The following is a 12938-nucleotide window of genomic DNA, read 5'->3' as shown; positions in this document are numbered from 1 at the left end:
CTGGTTTACGCATAGGCTACTTGTGTGCCAGTGTAACAAATGTACCATGGTGGCAGGCAGGATGGGGAACGGTGAAATAGAGGACTAGACAAGGACGCTCTGAGGAAGGCGGCAGAAGCCTCTGGCACAGCAGGGCTGTCACCAAATCCAGTCCCTGGGCTACTCGCTCATCTCACTGTCCCCAGCACAGCAGCACGAACTGCAGAAACTGCACCCAGGCTCTATGGCAGGATTCCCCCAGAGACCCCAGCATGTTCTCCATCCAGTTCACACAGCTGTCAGAGGAGAAACCGGCCTCAGAGAAGCCTGTCTTCCTTTCTTCTCTTGAAAACGGACAGACAGGGCTCAGATGAGTCTGTGGAAGATGGGCTGAGCCAATGTGATTTTAGTGCTTGGCTGACTGGGATCTTTTGATCCCAGACCTGAACTCCTGAGCTAGTTATCCTTCATCCGGCTCTCTTCTGGTGGCTGTGATGTACCCACCTTGAACCCAATTACGGAGGTTTAAGTCTTAGCGGTGTAGGATTTACTATCTGTGTGACCCTGGGCAGGTTATTAACCTCTCTGAGCTTTAGCTTCCTAGCTGGCTCTGGGTAATCTTAGTAGTCACCTCATAGGTTGTGAAGAACATAAACACCGTAATGTGTACAACGTGTTCTTAACAGCGTCTACGCCCATCTAAGGACAGCCCAAGAGGTGCCCTGACAATGAAGCAGTGCGAGGAGAGCTTCCTCCCTGACTCGCTGGTCAGCCGCAATGACCCCACCTCTGAACTTACCGGTGTGCAGCGCACAAAGCTGCCGTCTGCCAGGATCAGCTCGTAGGCAGTGCAAATGTGTTGGAACAGGCCATACTTGTGGGACGATGACTCGATGCCTGTGCCCATGATCAGGCCCCCTGCAGAGACATGTCTGTCAGCAGGGAAAGCTATAGAGTGCTGGGTGGGGCTGGCGGAAACGGGGCTGCTAAGATAGGACATTCCCCATCCATCAGTTTGAGGGGCAGGAGTGAGAGGTCTCCAGGATGGTCACCACCCTCATCTCTGACCAGACTTAGAGGATTAAAAAAAAAAATCTGTGTGTGGCCGGGCAGTAGTGGCTGACACCTTTAATCCCAGCACTCAGGAGTTTGAGGCAGGGGGATCTCTGTGAGTTTAAGGTCAGCTTGGTTTACAGAGGGAGTTCCAGGACAGCCAGGGCTATACAGAGAAACCCTGTCTCAAAACAACAACAATAACAACAACAACAACAACAACAACAAAAACCAGTGTGTAAAGTCACTCTAAGAGGAAGTCTAATGAAGAGAGGTTACTAGGTGGCAGGAGCTATGACCTATGGGAAGATCATAGCCTTGGATAAGAGCTTTGGTGGCCACAGACCCTACAGGGAGAGGCACCAAACTCATTCTGTGTTTGAGACTGGTATAACTGGAGTGATGGACAGTCACGAGGAAGCAGATGGGATGAGAATATCTGAACCACTCAGAAATGGAGCAAGGCTATTTCTGGCCCAAACGGGAGAGTAGCCAGCAATGAAGAAGATCTGCGGTACGGAAGGGGACCCGTGTTCCTCTGCTGCGATCCTGCCGTGAACATGGAGACTCACCCACTGTGAGGTCATCAAGCTCAGGCAACACAGGCAGGGTCCAGCCAATGGAGTTCAGCAAAGCTGTCACCTGACCCATAGACACCAAGGGCTCCACTCGAACAATCTGTAGACAGGGGAGAGGCTGGGTCACTGTCCTGCCTTTAATTACAGAGAATATGATCTCTGGTTCTGAGTCCACTAGTGTTGAAAGCCATCCTCTTGAAGATCTCCTAACAGCTGGGTGTGGTTACACACACTACAGCTGTGTGTGGTTACACACACGTGTAATACCACCACACAACAAATGTTCAGTTCATCTTCCTAGATTCTAGGAGAAATATTAATTTGGCATTGACAGCAGAGACAAGGAAGAAGGCATCTATCATCCAGCTTAGCTCTTCACTTCCCAGCGACAACCACGAAGCAGATCTGCCTCTCTCTCCATATGTCTGTGCTGCTCTTTCGTATGCTTTGATACAACACCCATACACACACGTACAAACCCACACATACACATATTAATATTTAGCATGGGGGGGGGTGTTGGAGAGACGGCTCAGCAGTTAAGAGGGCTGGATACTGATCCAAAAGACCTGGGTTTGATCCCAGAATCCACATGGCAGCTCACAACCCAGTTCAAAGGGCGAGATGCTCTCTTCTGGCCTCTGCAGGCACCAAGCATACAAGGGATACACAGACGCGTACGTAGGCAAAACACCCAGATATATGAAAAGAAATTATTAGCATTAAAGACTGGGGGACCACTCAGTGGATACCACAGGTACTAGGACAGAAGTTCAGACTCCCAGCACCCATGCAGATGCCTGGGTGTGACAACCTGCCCGGGGCATGAGAGGCAGGGACAGGGGATCCTCAGAGCAAGTTGGCTAGCCAGACCTGTCAAACCGACAAGCTCTGGACTCAAGTGAGAATCCTTGCCTCAATCTATATGATTGAGAACAATTAAAGAAAGCATCCAACTTAACCTCTGACCTCCACAAATATGCACACACATCAGCACATGTATGTACGTCAACATAGATGCAAATAGGCACACACACATGCAAACCACACAAACAGATCTTAAAAAATTTAGCACAAGGGGCTGGTGAGATGGTCCAGCAGTTAAGAACACATGTTTCCCTCAGAGGACCTGAGTTTGGTTCCCAGCACCCACATGGAGGCTCAAAGCCATCCAGTTCCAGGGAACCTAACACTGCCCTCTGGTCTCTTTGGGCACAGCACACAAACATACATGAAGTTATAACGTTCACACACATAAAATAAAAATAAACAGAAATTAGCATTAAACTATGAACATCATCTTTTATCATTAAGGCTTTTTATAAAACTGATTTTTCATGGACACGCCAGTGAGCAATCACGTGACTATCTACATGCTGAGACACAGCACCAGGGACCAGAATACTGCCCCGGGGAAAAAAGAAAAAAGCAGAGTGAAATACATGGAACAGGAGTTTTCAAGAAGGTAGACACAGGCCACAACAGTTTACCATACCTGAGAGACGGGACAAACTAGGAGTTCTGAGAAGACCCTCATCTGCCCAGAGTGAGAGGAACCTTTGTGGAGCCTGTATCATGATTTAGAGGACCAGCGCTCCAGAGGACCAATCAGAAAGGAGCTGACAGCACAGTGGACCAATCAGAAAGGAGCTGACAGCACAGTGGACCAATCAGAAAGGAGCTGACTGCACAGTGGATGAGAATACAGTTCTGCCCAGGCCCAAAGAGGATAGCTGGAAGAACTGCAAAGGGCACCTCAGCGTCTTCATCCAGGTATGGACTGGTATATACGAATTCAGCTACTGCCTGAGGCTGAGGCCAGGCAACACAGCCCAGAGGGAAGATTACAGGTAAAGACACCAGGAGGTCAGCCAGAGCAGGACACAGTTACCTGTTCCTATAAGCTAGCCTGGGAAAACGGATTCATGGGGTCTAGGGCAGGTCCTGAGAATGGCTTGCCTCAGTGGTAGGGAACAATTAGCTCAGATTAAATGGTACTCTGGTCCATTTCAAGAAAATCAAGACCCAACAAGGATCAAATTGTTTCCAAGGGATTTAGCCGCCTCCTGGAAATATAACCTTGAGACTTGTGGAAATGCAATGCCTGCCACCCACTAGGAAAAGGGCAGAGTGTCCCAACAGTCCAGTTAAAAGTTACAGGCATGCAAAGAGGTAGGAAAACACAGCCCATACTGATGAGAAAAATCCATCAAGCAAGACAGACCTAGGACTGACAGACAATAGAATTAGCAATCAGGGACATCAACTGGATTCTCCTTATTCAAGTAGTTAAACTTCAGGGCCAGCGAGAGGGCTCAGCAAGTAAAAGAACTTGCCTGGCAAGCCTGAAGACCTGAGGTCAATCTCTAGAAATTGAGACTTTTGAAAATGATTCTCTTGACCTCCACATGTGTGCCAGCCATAGCATATCCATGTGCACACACATACAATACAATACAATACAATACAATACAATACAATACAATACATACATACATGTACAAAAATATTAGCAAGACCCAGTGTCTGAAATGAAAGATATAGTGGACTGGGCTAACCGCAAACTGGGTAACACAGAAAAAAAAAATGCAGTGGATTTATATGTATAGTAATAGAGATCATCTAAAGTGAGACTGAAGAAATAACTTGAACAAGTTGAAGAGGCCAAATACACCTGTAATAGCAGTCTCCAAAGAAGGAGAAAAAAAGGAGGCAGGGAAAAAAAAGCCCTCAAAGTTTCTACAACCAGTGAAAACCTTACAAAATTTGAACCCAAGAATTATGAAGAAAACCACACCAAAAACTTTCATAATAAAATTTATCAAACCCAGTGATTAAAATACATTAACCGCTGGAGAGGAGGGAAAGCCTATCTAGAGGGTTGCTATCCCTCCCTCCCTCCCTTCCTCCCTCCCTCCCTCCCTCCCTCCCTCCCTCCCTCCCTCCCTCCTATCTTCTTTCTCCTCATTTCCCCTATATAGTCCTTTCCTGGTTATGCCTGTGTAGCTCTGGCTGTCCTGGAACTCATTCTATAGACCAGGCTGGCCTTTACCTCAACCACTAAGCCACTAAGCCCAGCTCTGAGTTTAATTTCCAGCATCCATGCTGGGCGACTTACAACCACCTGTAACTCCAGGATCTGATGCCCTCTTCTGGCCTCTTTGGAGACTCACACACATGTGTGCACACACAGACACGTAAACAAAAAATACCTTGAAAAGAATGCATATTTATATATACTGTGATGTATATAAGAAATGTAAAGAGGTCCTTTGTTTGTTTGTTTTTTGGTTTTTCAAGACAGGGTTTCTCTGTGTAGCCCTGGCTGTCCTGAAACTCTCTCTGTAGACCAGGTTGGCCCCGAACTCAAAGGGGTCCTTTGAGCAAAAGGAAAACAGTGGCAGACATAAATCTCTAGAATAGACTGAAAAGACAGTAACTCTATAGACAAACAGATGTTCTTATATTTAAATTCCTTTAACAGGCAACTGGTCATTAAAATATTGATATAATACAGTGTGGAGCTAAGAAAAACGTACACAGTAGTAGAAAGGGTGGGAGGAAGGCAATGTAAGTATGACGTCGTAAGGTCTTTCCACGGTGTGTGAAGTGAGGTAACATCACTGCTGTGAAGAAAATGTAGATTGGAAACCCCCAGGCAGAGCTACGGAAGGACGCCAGAGAGGACGCTCTCACAGACTGAGATGAGAAGACGGGAGAAAAAGGAACAAATGCACATAAATAGACAACACGTGACATACTCCAGCCGCCACGTCAAGGAAGGGCAGTAGGACCAACGGTCTTACAACCTCAATTAGAAGACAGAGAGAGGGGCTGCAGAGATGGCTCAGCGGTTAAGAACACTGACTGCTCTTCCAGGGGTCCTGAGTTCAATTCCCAGCAACCACATGGTGGCTCACAACCACATGTAATGGGATCTGATGCTGTCTTCTGGTGTGTGTCTGATGACAGCTACAGTATACTAGCATACATAACATAAGTAAATTAAAACAAAGGCTAAATAAAAAAACAGCAAGACCCAACTGGGTGTTGCCCATAAGAGAAACACACTCTGTTAGGTCAACCGTAAATATTACAAAATTACACATCATGCCATGCTAGTTTAACGAGATTAGCGACTAGTGTCATCACTATCGGACTGAGTAGATTTCAGAACAAAGACCATAACTAAGGCTTTTTAAAGAGGTAATCTCCGCCAGGTGCAGTGGTCACACCCATCCTCCCAGCATCTGAGAGGAGGCAGCAGGTAGAAGGGTGATACATCTTTTCATAATTAAAAAAAAAAAGGAGTTAATCAAAAGGACATCAGAAAAAATAAAGAAACATGTTTGCTTCTGCCTAGTAGAGAAGTAAGTGATAGAGCTGTAGAGATAGATTTGGGCAAGCCAATGAGCAATGGGATCTCGATGACATTTGTCACTCCCAAACAGTTCATTCACGTGAGTGTACGTACACACACACACACACACACACACACACACACTCTTAACTTTTTTTTTCCCTTAAAAAGTTGAAAGCACTCAATTTTCTGGCAACAGCTAAATTAAATCAGAAGTCCAAGATAGAAAGATCTTGCTAAATACTTGAAAACTAAACATTCTTGTAATAACCCGTCAAAACACATAGCAAAAGGGAAATCAGAAATTATTTTTTTGGGGGGGTGAGTGACATGGCTCAATAGTCAAGTCCTGATCCTGTAAGATGGAAGGTGACAACTTATTCATTCCCGAAGCCGTCTTCTGACCTCCACACTCCCTGAATGAGTGGTAAAGTTCTGGTTTTCAGAAGACAAGCCATGGTGCTAGGAGACAATATGGCATGATTTCAGATTTTAAAAAAATTAGCAAAAAATATGAATGGGCCTCACCAAAGACAACATGCTGGAGGCTGGTTATGTATATGGAAGGATGACCTGGGTCTTCAGCCACCACAAGGAGACGCCACCCCAACACACCCTGAGAATGGGTAAAACTGAGACCCGCTACAACAGGTTCAGCAGTATGCGGCCAGCAGCAGGCACACAATACCCACGGCACTGTAAAGTGAAACTTCTCCTTAGGAAAACAACCTGACCGTTTTCCTTAAACGTAAGTAGACAGCTGCCTGTCAGGGGACTCAGCCATTCTACTCCTAGGCATTTGCCCAAGGAAAGACTTTTAAAGACTTACTTTTATTTATTTATTTATTTTTAGAGTTCTTATTTTAATCTATGTGTCTGTGTGCGTGGGCACGTGTGCAGGTGTCCTGAGAAGCCAGAATCTTTCTATCCAGAGCTGGAGTTACAGGTGGCAGTGACCCCCTGATGGAGGTGCCAGGAACCAAACTTGGGTCCTCTCCACGCACAGTACACATGCTTTAACTGGTGAGTCATCTCTCTGGCCTCTATTTTATTTTTATGTGTTTAAACTATGTGTATACGCATGGTGGAACCCCCCTGAGCTGGAGTCGTAAACATTGTGAGCTGCCTGACATGGGAACTGAACTCAGGTCCTCTGAAAGAGCTGAGCCAGCTCTCCAGTCCAAAAGAAATACCTTGCATGTTTATAGAAAGCCTGTTTGTTACTGACCACTTATTTTGTAACAGCTTCAAAGTGGAAAAAGCAGGGATGCCCACCAGCAGGTCAATGACTAAGCAGACTGGCCATGCAAAAGATACTATGTAGCAGTAAAACCCTTTGTACCAGGGACATCAATATGGATGCATCTTAAAATACTCATTAGAGAACCCAGACCCAAAGAGTATACACTGAATGATTTCTTTCAATAGTATCCAAAGTCTAACACTTATTTATAACAGCAGAAAGAGAACACTGCTAACCAGAGGCTGTGGGTGGAACGGGCAGGGAGGGGTTTGGGGAGAGAATTACAAGTCTGTCTGTGTGTGTCTGTGTGTGTGTGTGTGTGTCTGTGTGTGTGTGTGTGTGTGTGTGTGTGTGTGTAATGGCGGGGGTGAGTGTTCTGTATTTTGTGTATTTTGATAATGGTTTCACTGGTGCAGTCATGTCAAAACTCATGTCAAAATTTATTACCCAACTGCGTACTTTAAACATGTACGGTTCATTGTGCCAGGCAATACCAACAAAGCTGTCTCAGAGAAGGCACAGTGATACCAGTACTTCGGCCGGGGTCTCACAGTGATGAAATATCACCAGGTGAACACACCGCAGTCAAAACCACTCCTGTCCCTGGATATTGCAACTTTCTATTAAAATGAAAGTGCAATCCAAATCTCCGCGCTGGAGACCTCTGATGACATGTAAGCCGAGTCCCCCTTTCCTTAAGTTACGTGTTGAGAAGAAGAATATCTACACGTTATCTTAGCTAAAAGGCCCAGAAGCATTAAGAAGTAAAATTAGTATGTGGGGGGAGTTAGGGGGTGGAGGTGGGGGGTGCAGAGGGCAGCAGTGGCAAAGAGTGTGTACTTTTGGGCTAGCCAACCAACAAGCCTATACCAAATTCCCCTCGCCAGCTACCTTTGTAGCCTACCAGCATACTTTCTTACCAGGATGGATAGATAAACAGGGTCCTTTTGTCTCTCATTTTTGCCTGGGATTTCTCCATCCCTATTTTTTTTTCCCTAACAGAACTAAGACAATCAAAAGATTCCCTGGAGTTCTCAGCTTGCCTGGCTGACTATGGGCAGACTTTCCTCCTAGTGGCTACAGCGCTCGGAGGCCAACAATGGGAGGTAGAGACTTGCCCGATGGCCTCGGACCTGTCCACTCTGGGTGAACTGAACTCATTTCCCAAGAGTCACTCATACCCGGGGCAGTGCTGACCCGACCCCAGAGCCAAGGACAGCATGTGCTCACTCCGTTTTGTCACTTTTTTGGGGGAAGGAGGGGGGCAGTACCTGGGATTGAACCCGGGGCCTTGCACAGTGCTAGGTAAATGTAAACGCTCCACCACTGAGCTACGACCCCAGCCCCCTCACCTGTTTCTTGGTGTCCACCTCCAGGATGTCCATCAGGTTGATCATGATGTTCTTATGGGTCTTCTTGTACTTTCCGACTCGCAGCGAGACAGTGAGCCAGCCTGGGCGCCCCGTGCACATGAAGGTCTTACTGCCCTGTTCCTTCCATTCCCGGACCTGTAACCACAGGATACGACTCAGCTGGCTCCATCTGGGAGTCCCAGGGGGATGGACACACAGCCCTTCTTTCAGGATGAGGGAGCTGGGAAAAAATGCCTTTACCCAGGCCCCATTGGAGAGGATGGTGACGCTGAGGGCTTTCCCCTGTGCAGTCTCCCTAGCTCAGGACGTCAACAGAACAGCCAATGTGTTGTTACTGCACGAGGACGAATGCAAGAAAGCCCTAGAGAACAGAGTCCTCCAAAGACAGTAAGTGGAAAGCCCAGGGAAGGCTTTCTAGCAGTAGCAGAGCAGTCATAAACATGATTATCATCTCCATCGTACAATCACCCAGTGAGGCACCTACTGTTCATTGTCTGGTTAGATCTCTTCATCTCAGGAGGCTGGGTGACACACCCCCCCTTTGCAGATGAGGAAACCCAGGCAAGATAGTTTGTATGAGGTTGTACACCCCATGACTGGAAAGACCCGAATTCATAACCAGGACTGAACAAGCCGAGCCCGAAAGACAGAGAGCTGGGAGGGAGACAGAGGGGCTTAGTCCATGGAAGAAGAGCGTATCCAGTGCCAAGTAGATGCCTGCTGTCAGCATCCACATACGCTAACTCATGTACCAATTTGACAGAGGGGACAGGGAAGGAGCAGCCAGTCAGTGGGAGGAAAGACTTTGGCAAAACTTCCACACTGGAGCAAGAAGGTGCAGAGGGTGATGCACTAATGAGGAATAGAGGAAGCTGTCCTGTCCCTGCGGACGGACAAGGCAGGCGTGATGCATTGCTGTGGTCAGGGCACCCAAGCACCAACCGGTTCCTCTTCCTCTGCTTCTAGTGATTCCTCTCCCCCCACCCAGGCTGACTGTGCCCTGCTGGCCACAGTGACAGTTTTAGGAACAGGACTGTGAGCCCAGTAGGCAAACCCCTTCTGGGTCTGGTTCCAGGAGGGCACTCTCTCTTTACTGAGGTGGTGGCAACACTGGCTGGATCTAAGCCGGAAAGTGTTGGGGATTCCACAGGAAAACAGCACCCCACTAGAACGGAGCCAACTCAAGGGAAGGAAGAGCCAAGAATGACATGGCAGGCAGGATGAAGATAAATGGGGGAGGGGGTCCTGGGTTCAGTTATGCCTCAGCCAGCTGTACTGATCTAACAGGCATTCGCAAACATACTCTGACCCCAAGGGCAGCTGTCAGATAACAGTCACTGTCTTCTAGAACTCACAGGGCATCCAGCAGGTAGATGCTGTTCAGGACACAAGCTAGTGTCCTTTTTACTCAAACCAGCTTCAACTAAGTTTTGCAAGAGTCTGGTCAAGGGTCAGTGGGCTGCCCTGGAGCTGTCTGTCAGAGGGCTCAGGATGGGGAGGGGCTTTCCTCTGATTCAGTCTGGCAGAAATGCAGGACTATGAGTCCCCGGTGGGAAGACAAAGGGTGAATTCCAAGACCACCCAGCTCTGCCTGACCCTGCAGTGGGAGACTTTATGTAAACAGAGTGTGAGGGAGTGGATTAGCGGTTGCTGCTGGATCACACAGGCAGAAACTATCAAGCTTGGGACATTGATGGGATTTGGGGGTTAAAAAGTTCTTTGTCAAATCCTCAAGAGAGACAGAAAGGGTCCAGAAAGTAGGTAACTATTTGGGAAGCTATGGTAAGAAACTAGGCATGAGGCAACAAAATCAGAGATGGGATGGAGACACAAGGCTGAGGGGGTTGAGAGTTCAGGCTCTTACCGAAGCCAATGTTGACTGCCTGCCTTATTTATCGGTTGTGCTGTCTTGGGCACATGACTCACACTTTGAACCTCATTTTAGTAAAACTGGTACTAGACACCAGGAGGCCGTGGACTGTAAACTGCACACACGAGTGGCACAGGTATGGCGTGTAGGGCCCCATTGTTCCTTGCGCATCCTTCCATTTAGTTTAGGTTAACAACCTCTCACTAATACACTCTTGCCCCAAGGGGAGCCGTCAGGTAACAGTCCTGTCTTCTGGTGCTCACAGGACATCCAGCAGGTAAATAAATGGCAAATAGAACCTGCAGACAGACCCAAGGAAAATGGTGCAGGTGGGGGTGGAGGTGCAAAGTGATTCTGATCGATGCACCCTCTGCATCTCCTCTCCCTGGGTAAGGTCTTCTGGTCTGGAGGTCACTCTGCCTGGCACCTGCAGGCTAAGCCTGTGGTGCTCAGTCTGCAGCATACAGCAAGAAGTAAATAGAACAAGAGGGTGGTTGCCATGCGGGCAGCGGCAGGAAGCAGACGCTCTCTGAAGCCTGATGCAAGTTAGAGAGGAATATAAGGAGGGCAAAGGGAGCCCATGCTAACCCTGGATGAGGGGGAAGACGCTTCACTGTGAAGAGAAGTCTTAGCCTTGGTGCCGGCTGGCCTATATGAACTCCTCATCTACTTACTGGGACGACTACATCTGGATGCAGAATCTGCTGCACATTACACGGAATTGGGGGCTGATCCTGCCTTTTAATCTCTCTTTAAACCTCCATTGTAAAAGGATCCGAAGCACCTCGGACCGCAAAACAAACTTTCACCTCTTTCCTGCATAAGGCTCCTCTCCAAACTGACTTTCTAACCTTTTTCCTCTCATGACTGTGCTCCTCAGCTTCCTACTTCTGCTCAGCCAATCTCTCCACTTGGATCTCCCCCCTCCCCATTTCCCAGAACCACCTTCCAGAGGCCATTCCTCCTTTGGAATGTGGGGGGCCTGAGTTACCTGACTGTTGCGCACTTCCCGAGGGTTTAGGGTCCCTCGTTTTCTAGGCACTGCGCATGCCCTGCACCTAGCAGACACTTTATAAACCTAGGGTTAGGGTTCTGTTTGTTGCCCCGGTGCTTTTGCTGCTTCCGTTTCATCCTTGGACAGTCCCTTCCCCCATCACACGCCAGGTCCTTTGCGATCCCCACTCCCACGCCCATTCCTCCGGCCCCACACGCCCCCGTCGCCCAGAGAACCGCTACCCCGGCGCACAGCCGCGCCCCGCGCCGCTCACCTGTTTCTGGATGTCCCGCACGCGCTGCTCGTGCAGGCGCGGCGCACTGCTCAGCTTGAACACCACCCAGGCGCGCACGTAGTAGTAGATATCGAAGATGAGCGAGAGCGGCAGCAAGAAGAGGCACACGAACACCCAGCGCTGGTGGATGAGAACGAACTCCAACCCCTTCACTCGCACCCAGAGCAGAAAGAGCAGCGCGCACACGGCCAGCGACACGGCGGGCTCCATGGTGTCGCGGCGCACCGCGCGGAAGGGTGCGGGCTCGCGCCGCCCGTCTCCTTCGCCCGCTCCGCGCTCCGCCGGCTCAGCGCCTGCCGCCACCGCCCCGGGAGCCTGTAAGTCGGGCCCGCCGCCTCGCGATTGGCTTGGGTCGCCAAGGTTCGGTGGGCCGAGACCCAGGCGGCGACCAATGGTGAGCCGCGCCGGGGATCGGACCAGGGAGCCGCTGCGTTCATTGGCTGCGGGAACCGGGATGCTCCACCCTCTTCTAGTCGGCGTGCGAGGAGGGGCTGACCTGGGCTGGGGGCGCTGGTAGGGTCGGCAAGCGGCGGGCTTGGCGGGGTTTAGGGCTCTCGCTCTGGAGGCAGCGGGACCACCCTTGATCTCCTCCTTGGGTGGTGCCTCCCGTGGACACACGTCAAGCAGTTGTGCATTGGGTTACCTCCCCAGGGTGGGAGGCGCTCCAGACAACCACCCTGCAACCCTGGCAGGAGAGCCTCTGGCCTTGACCGGGGCAGGTCATGACACTCTGTAGGCACATGGCCAGGAGGGGGAATCCTTTCAATTTTCAGGGCGTTTACCATAAATGCATTTGAACTACCCCCCTTAGCAGTTCTGGGCCGTGGGTAGCTGGGACCCCCATTTTAAAATACGCGATGGTGAATTCCACCTGTCGAGTAATTTTAAAAAGCACAGAGGCGTTGATGGCATTCTTCCATGCTGAACCCAAAGTGGATGGAGGCTTGGAGACAGGAAGAAAGAGCTTCAAGGCGGCATGGCAGCCCTAGATTAAGAGTAAGAACCCAGCACATGGCCCCGGCCTTGCGGAGCAACCAGGCCAGGCTGCGGAACAACCTCTGACCTCGCCAGAAGCTTGAGTCCGGTGGTATTTGCACTTTCCCTGAACAGGAGGAAGCTCTGAAGATTTTTCAAACCTCCCAGGGCCTTGTCTGCTTCACGTGTCTTTCCTTCCCCCCCCCCCCCCCCTTCCA

The 12938-nt window shown here is 49.4% G+C and overlaps 1 protein-coding gene across 1 annotated transcript in view; it reads right to left on the bottom strand.

Moving 5' to 3' along the window:
* Dhcr24 (24-dehydrocholesterol reductase) overlaps positions 1 to 12084 on the bottom strand; it is a 28076-nt gene extending 15992 nt beyond the window's left edge. The window contains exons 1-4 of the mRNA NM_053272.2: positions 11725 to 12084; positions 8566 to 8721; positions 1605 to 1710; positions 779 to 897 (exon numbers count right to left, since the gene is read on the bottom strand). Of these exons, the coding sequence (NP_444502.2) occupies positions 779 to 897; positions 1605 to 1710; positions 8566 to 8721; positions 11725 to 11955 (612 nt within the window). The 5' untranslated portion in view covers positions 11956 to 12084. The remainder of the gene's footprint in view (positions 1 to 778; positions 898 to 1604; positions 1711 to 8565; positions 8722 to 11724) is intronic.
* Between the last annotated feature and the right edge of the window lie 854 nt (positions 12085 to 12938).

This window comes from Mus musculus, chromosome 4 (genome assembly GCF_000001635.26).
Source record: "Mus musculus strain C57BL/6J chromosome 4, GRCm38.p6 C57BL/6J".
Classification (NCBI taxonomy): domain Eukaryota; kingdom Metazoa; phylum Chordata; class Mammalia; order Rodentia; family Muridae; genus Mus; species Mus musculus.
The sequence above is the reverse complement of the archived record's forward strand: the minus strand, read 5'-3'. Positions and strand labels throughout refer to the sequence as shown.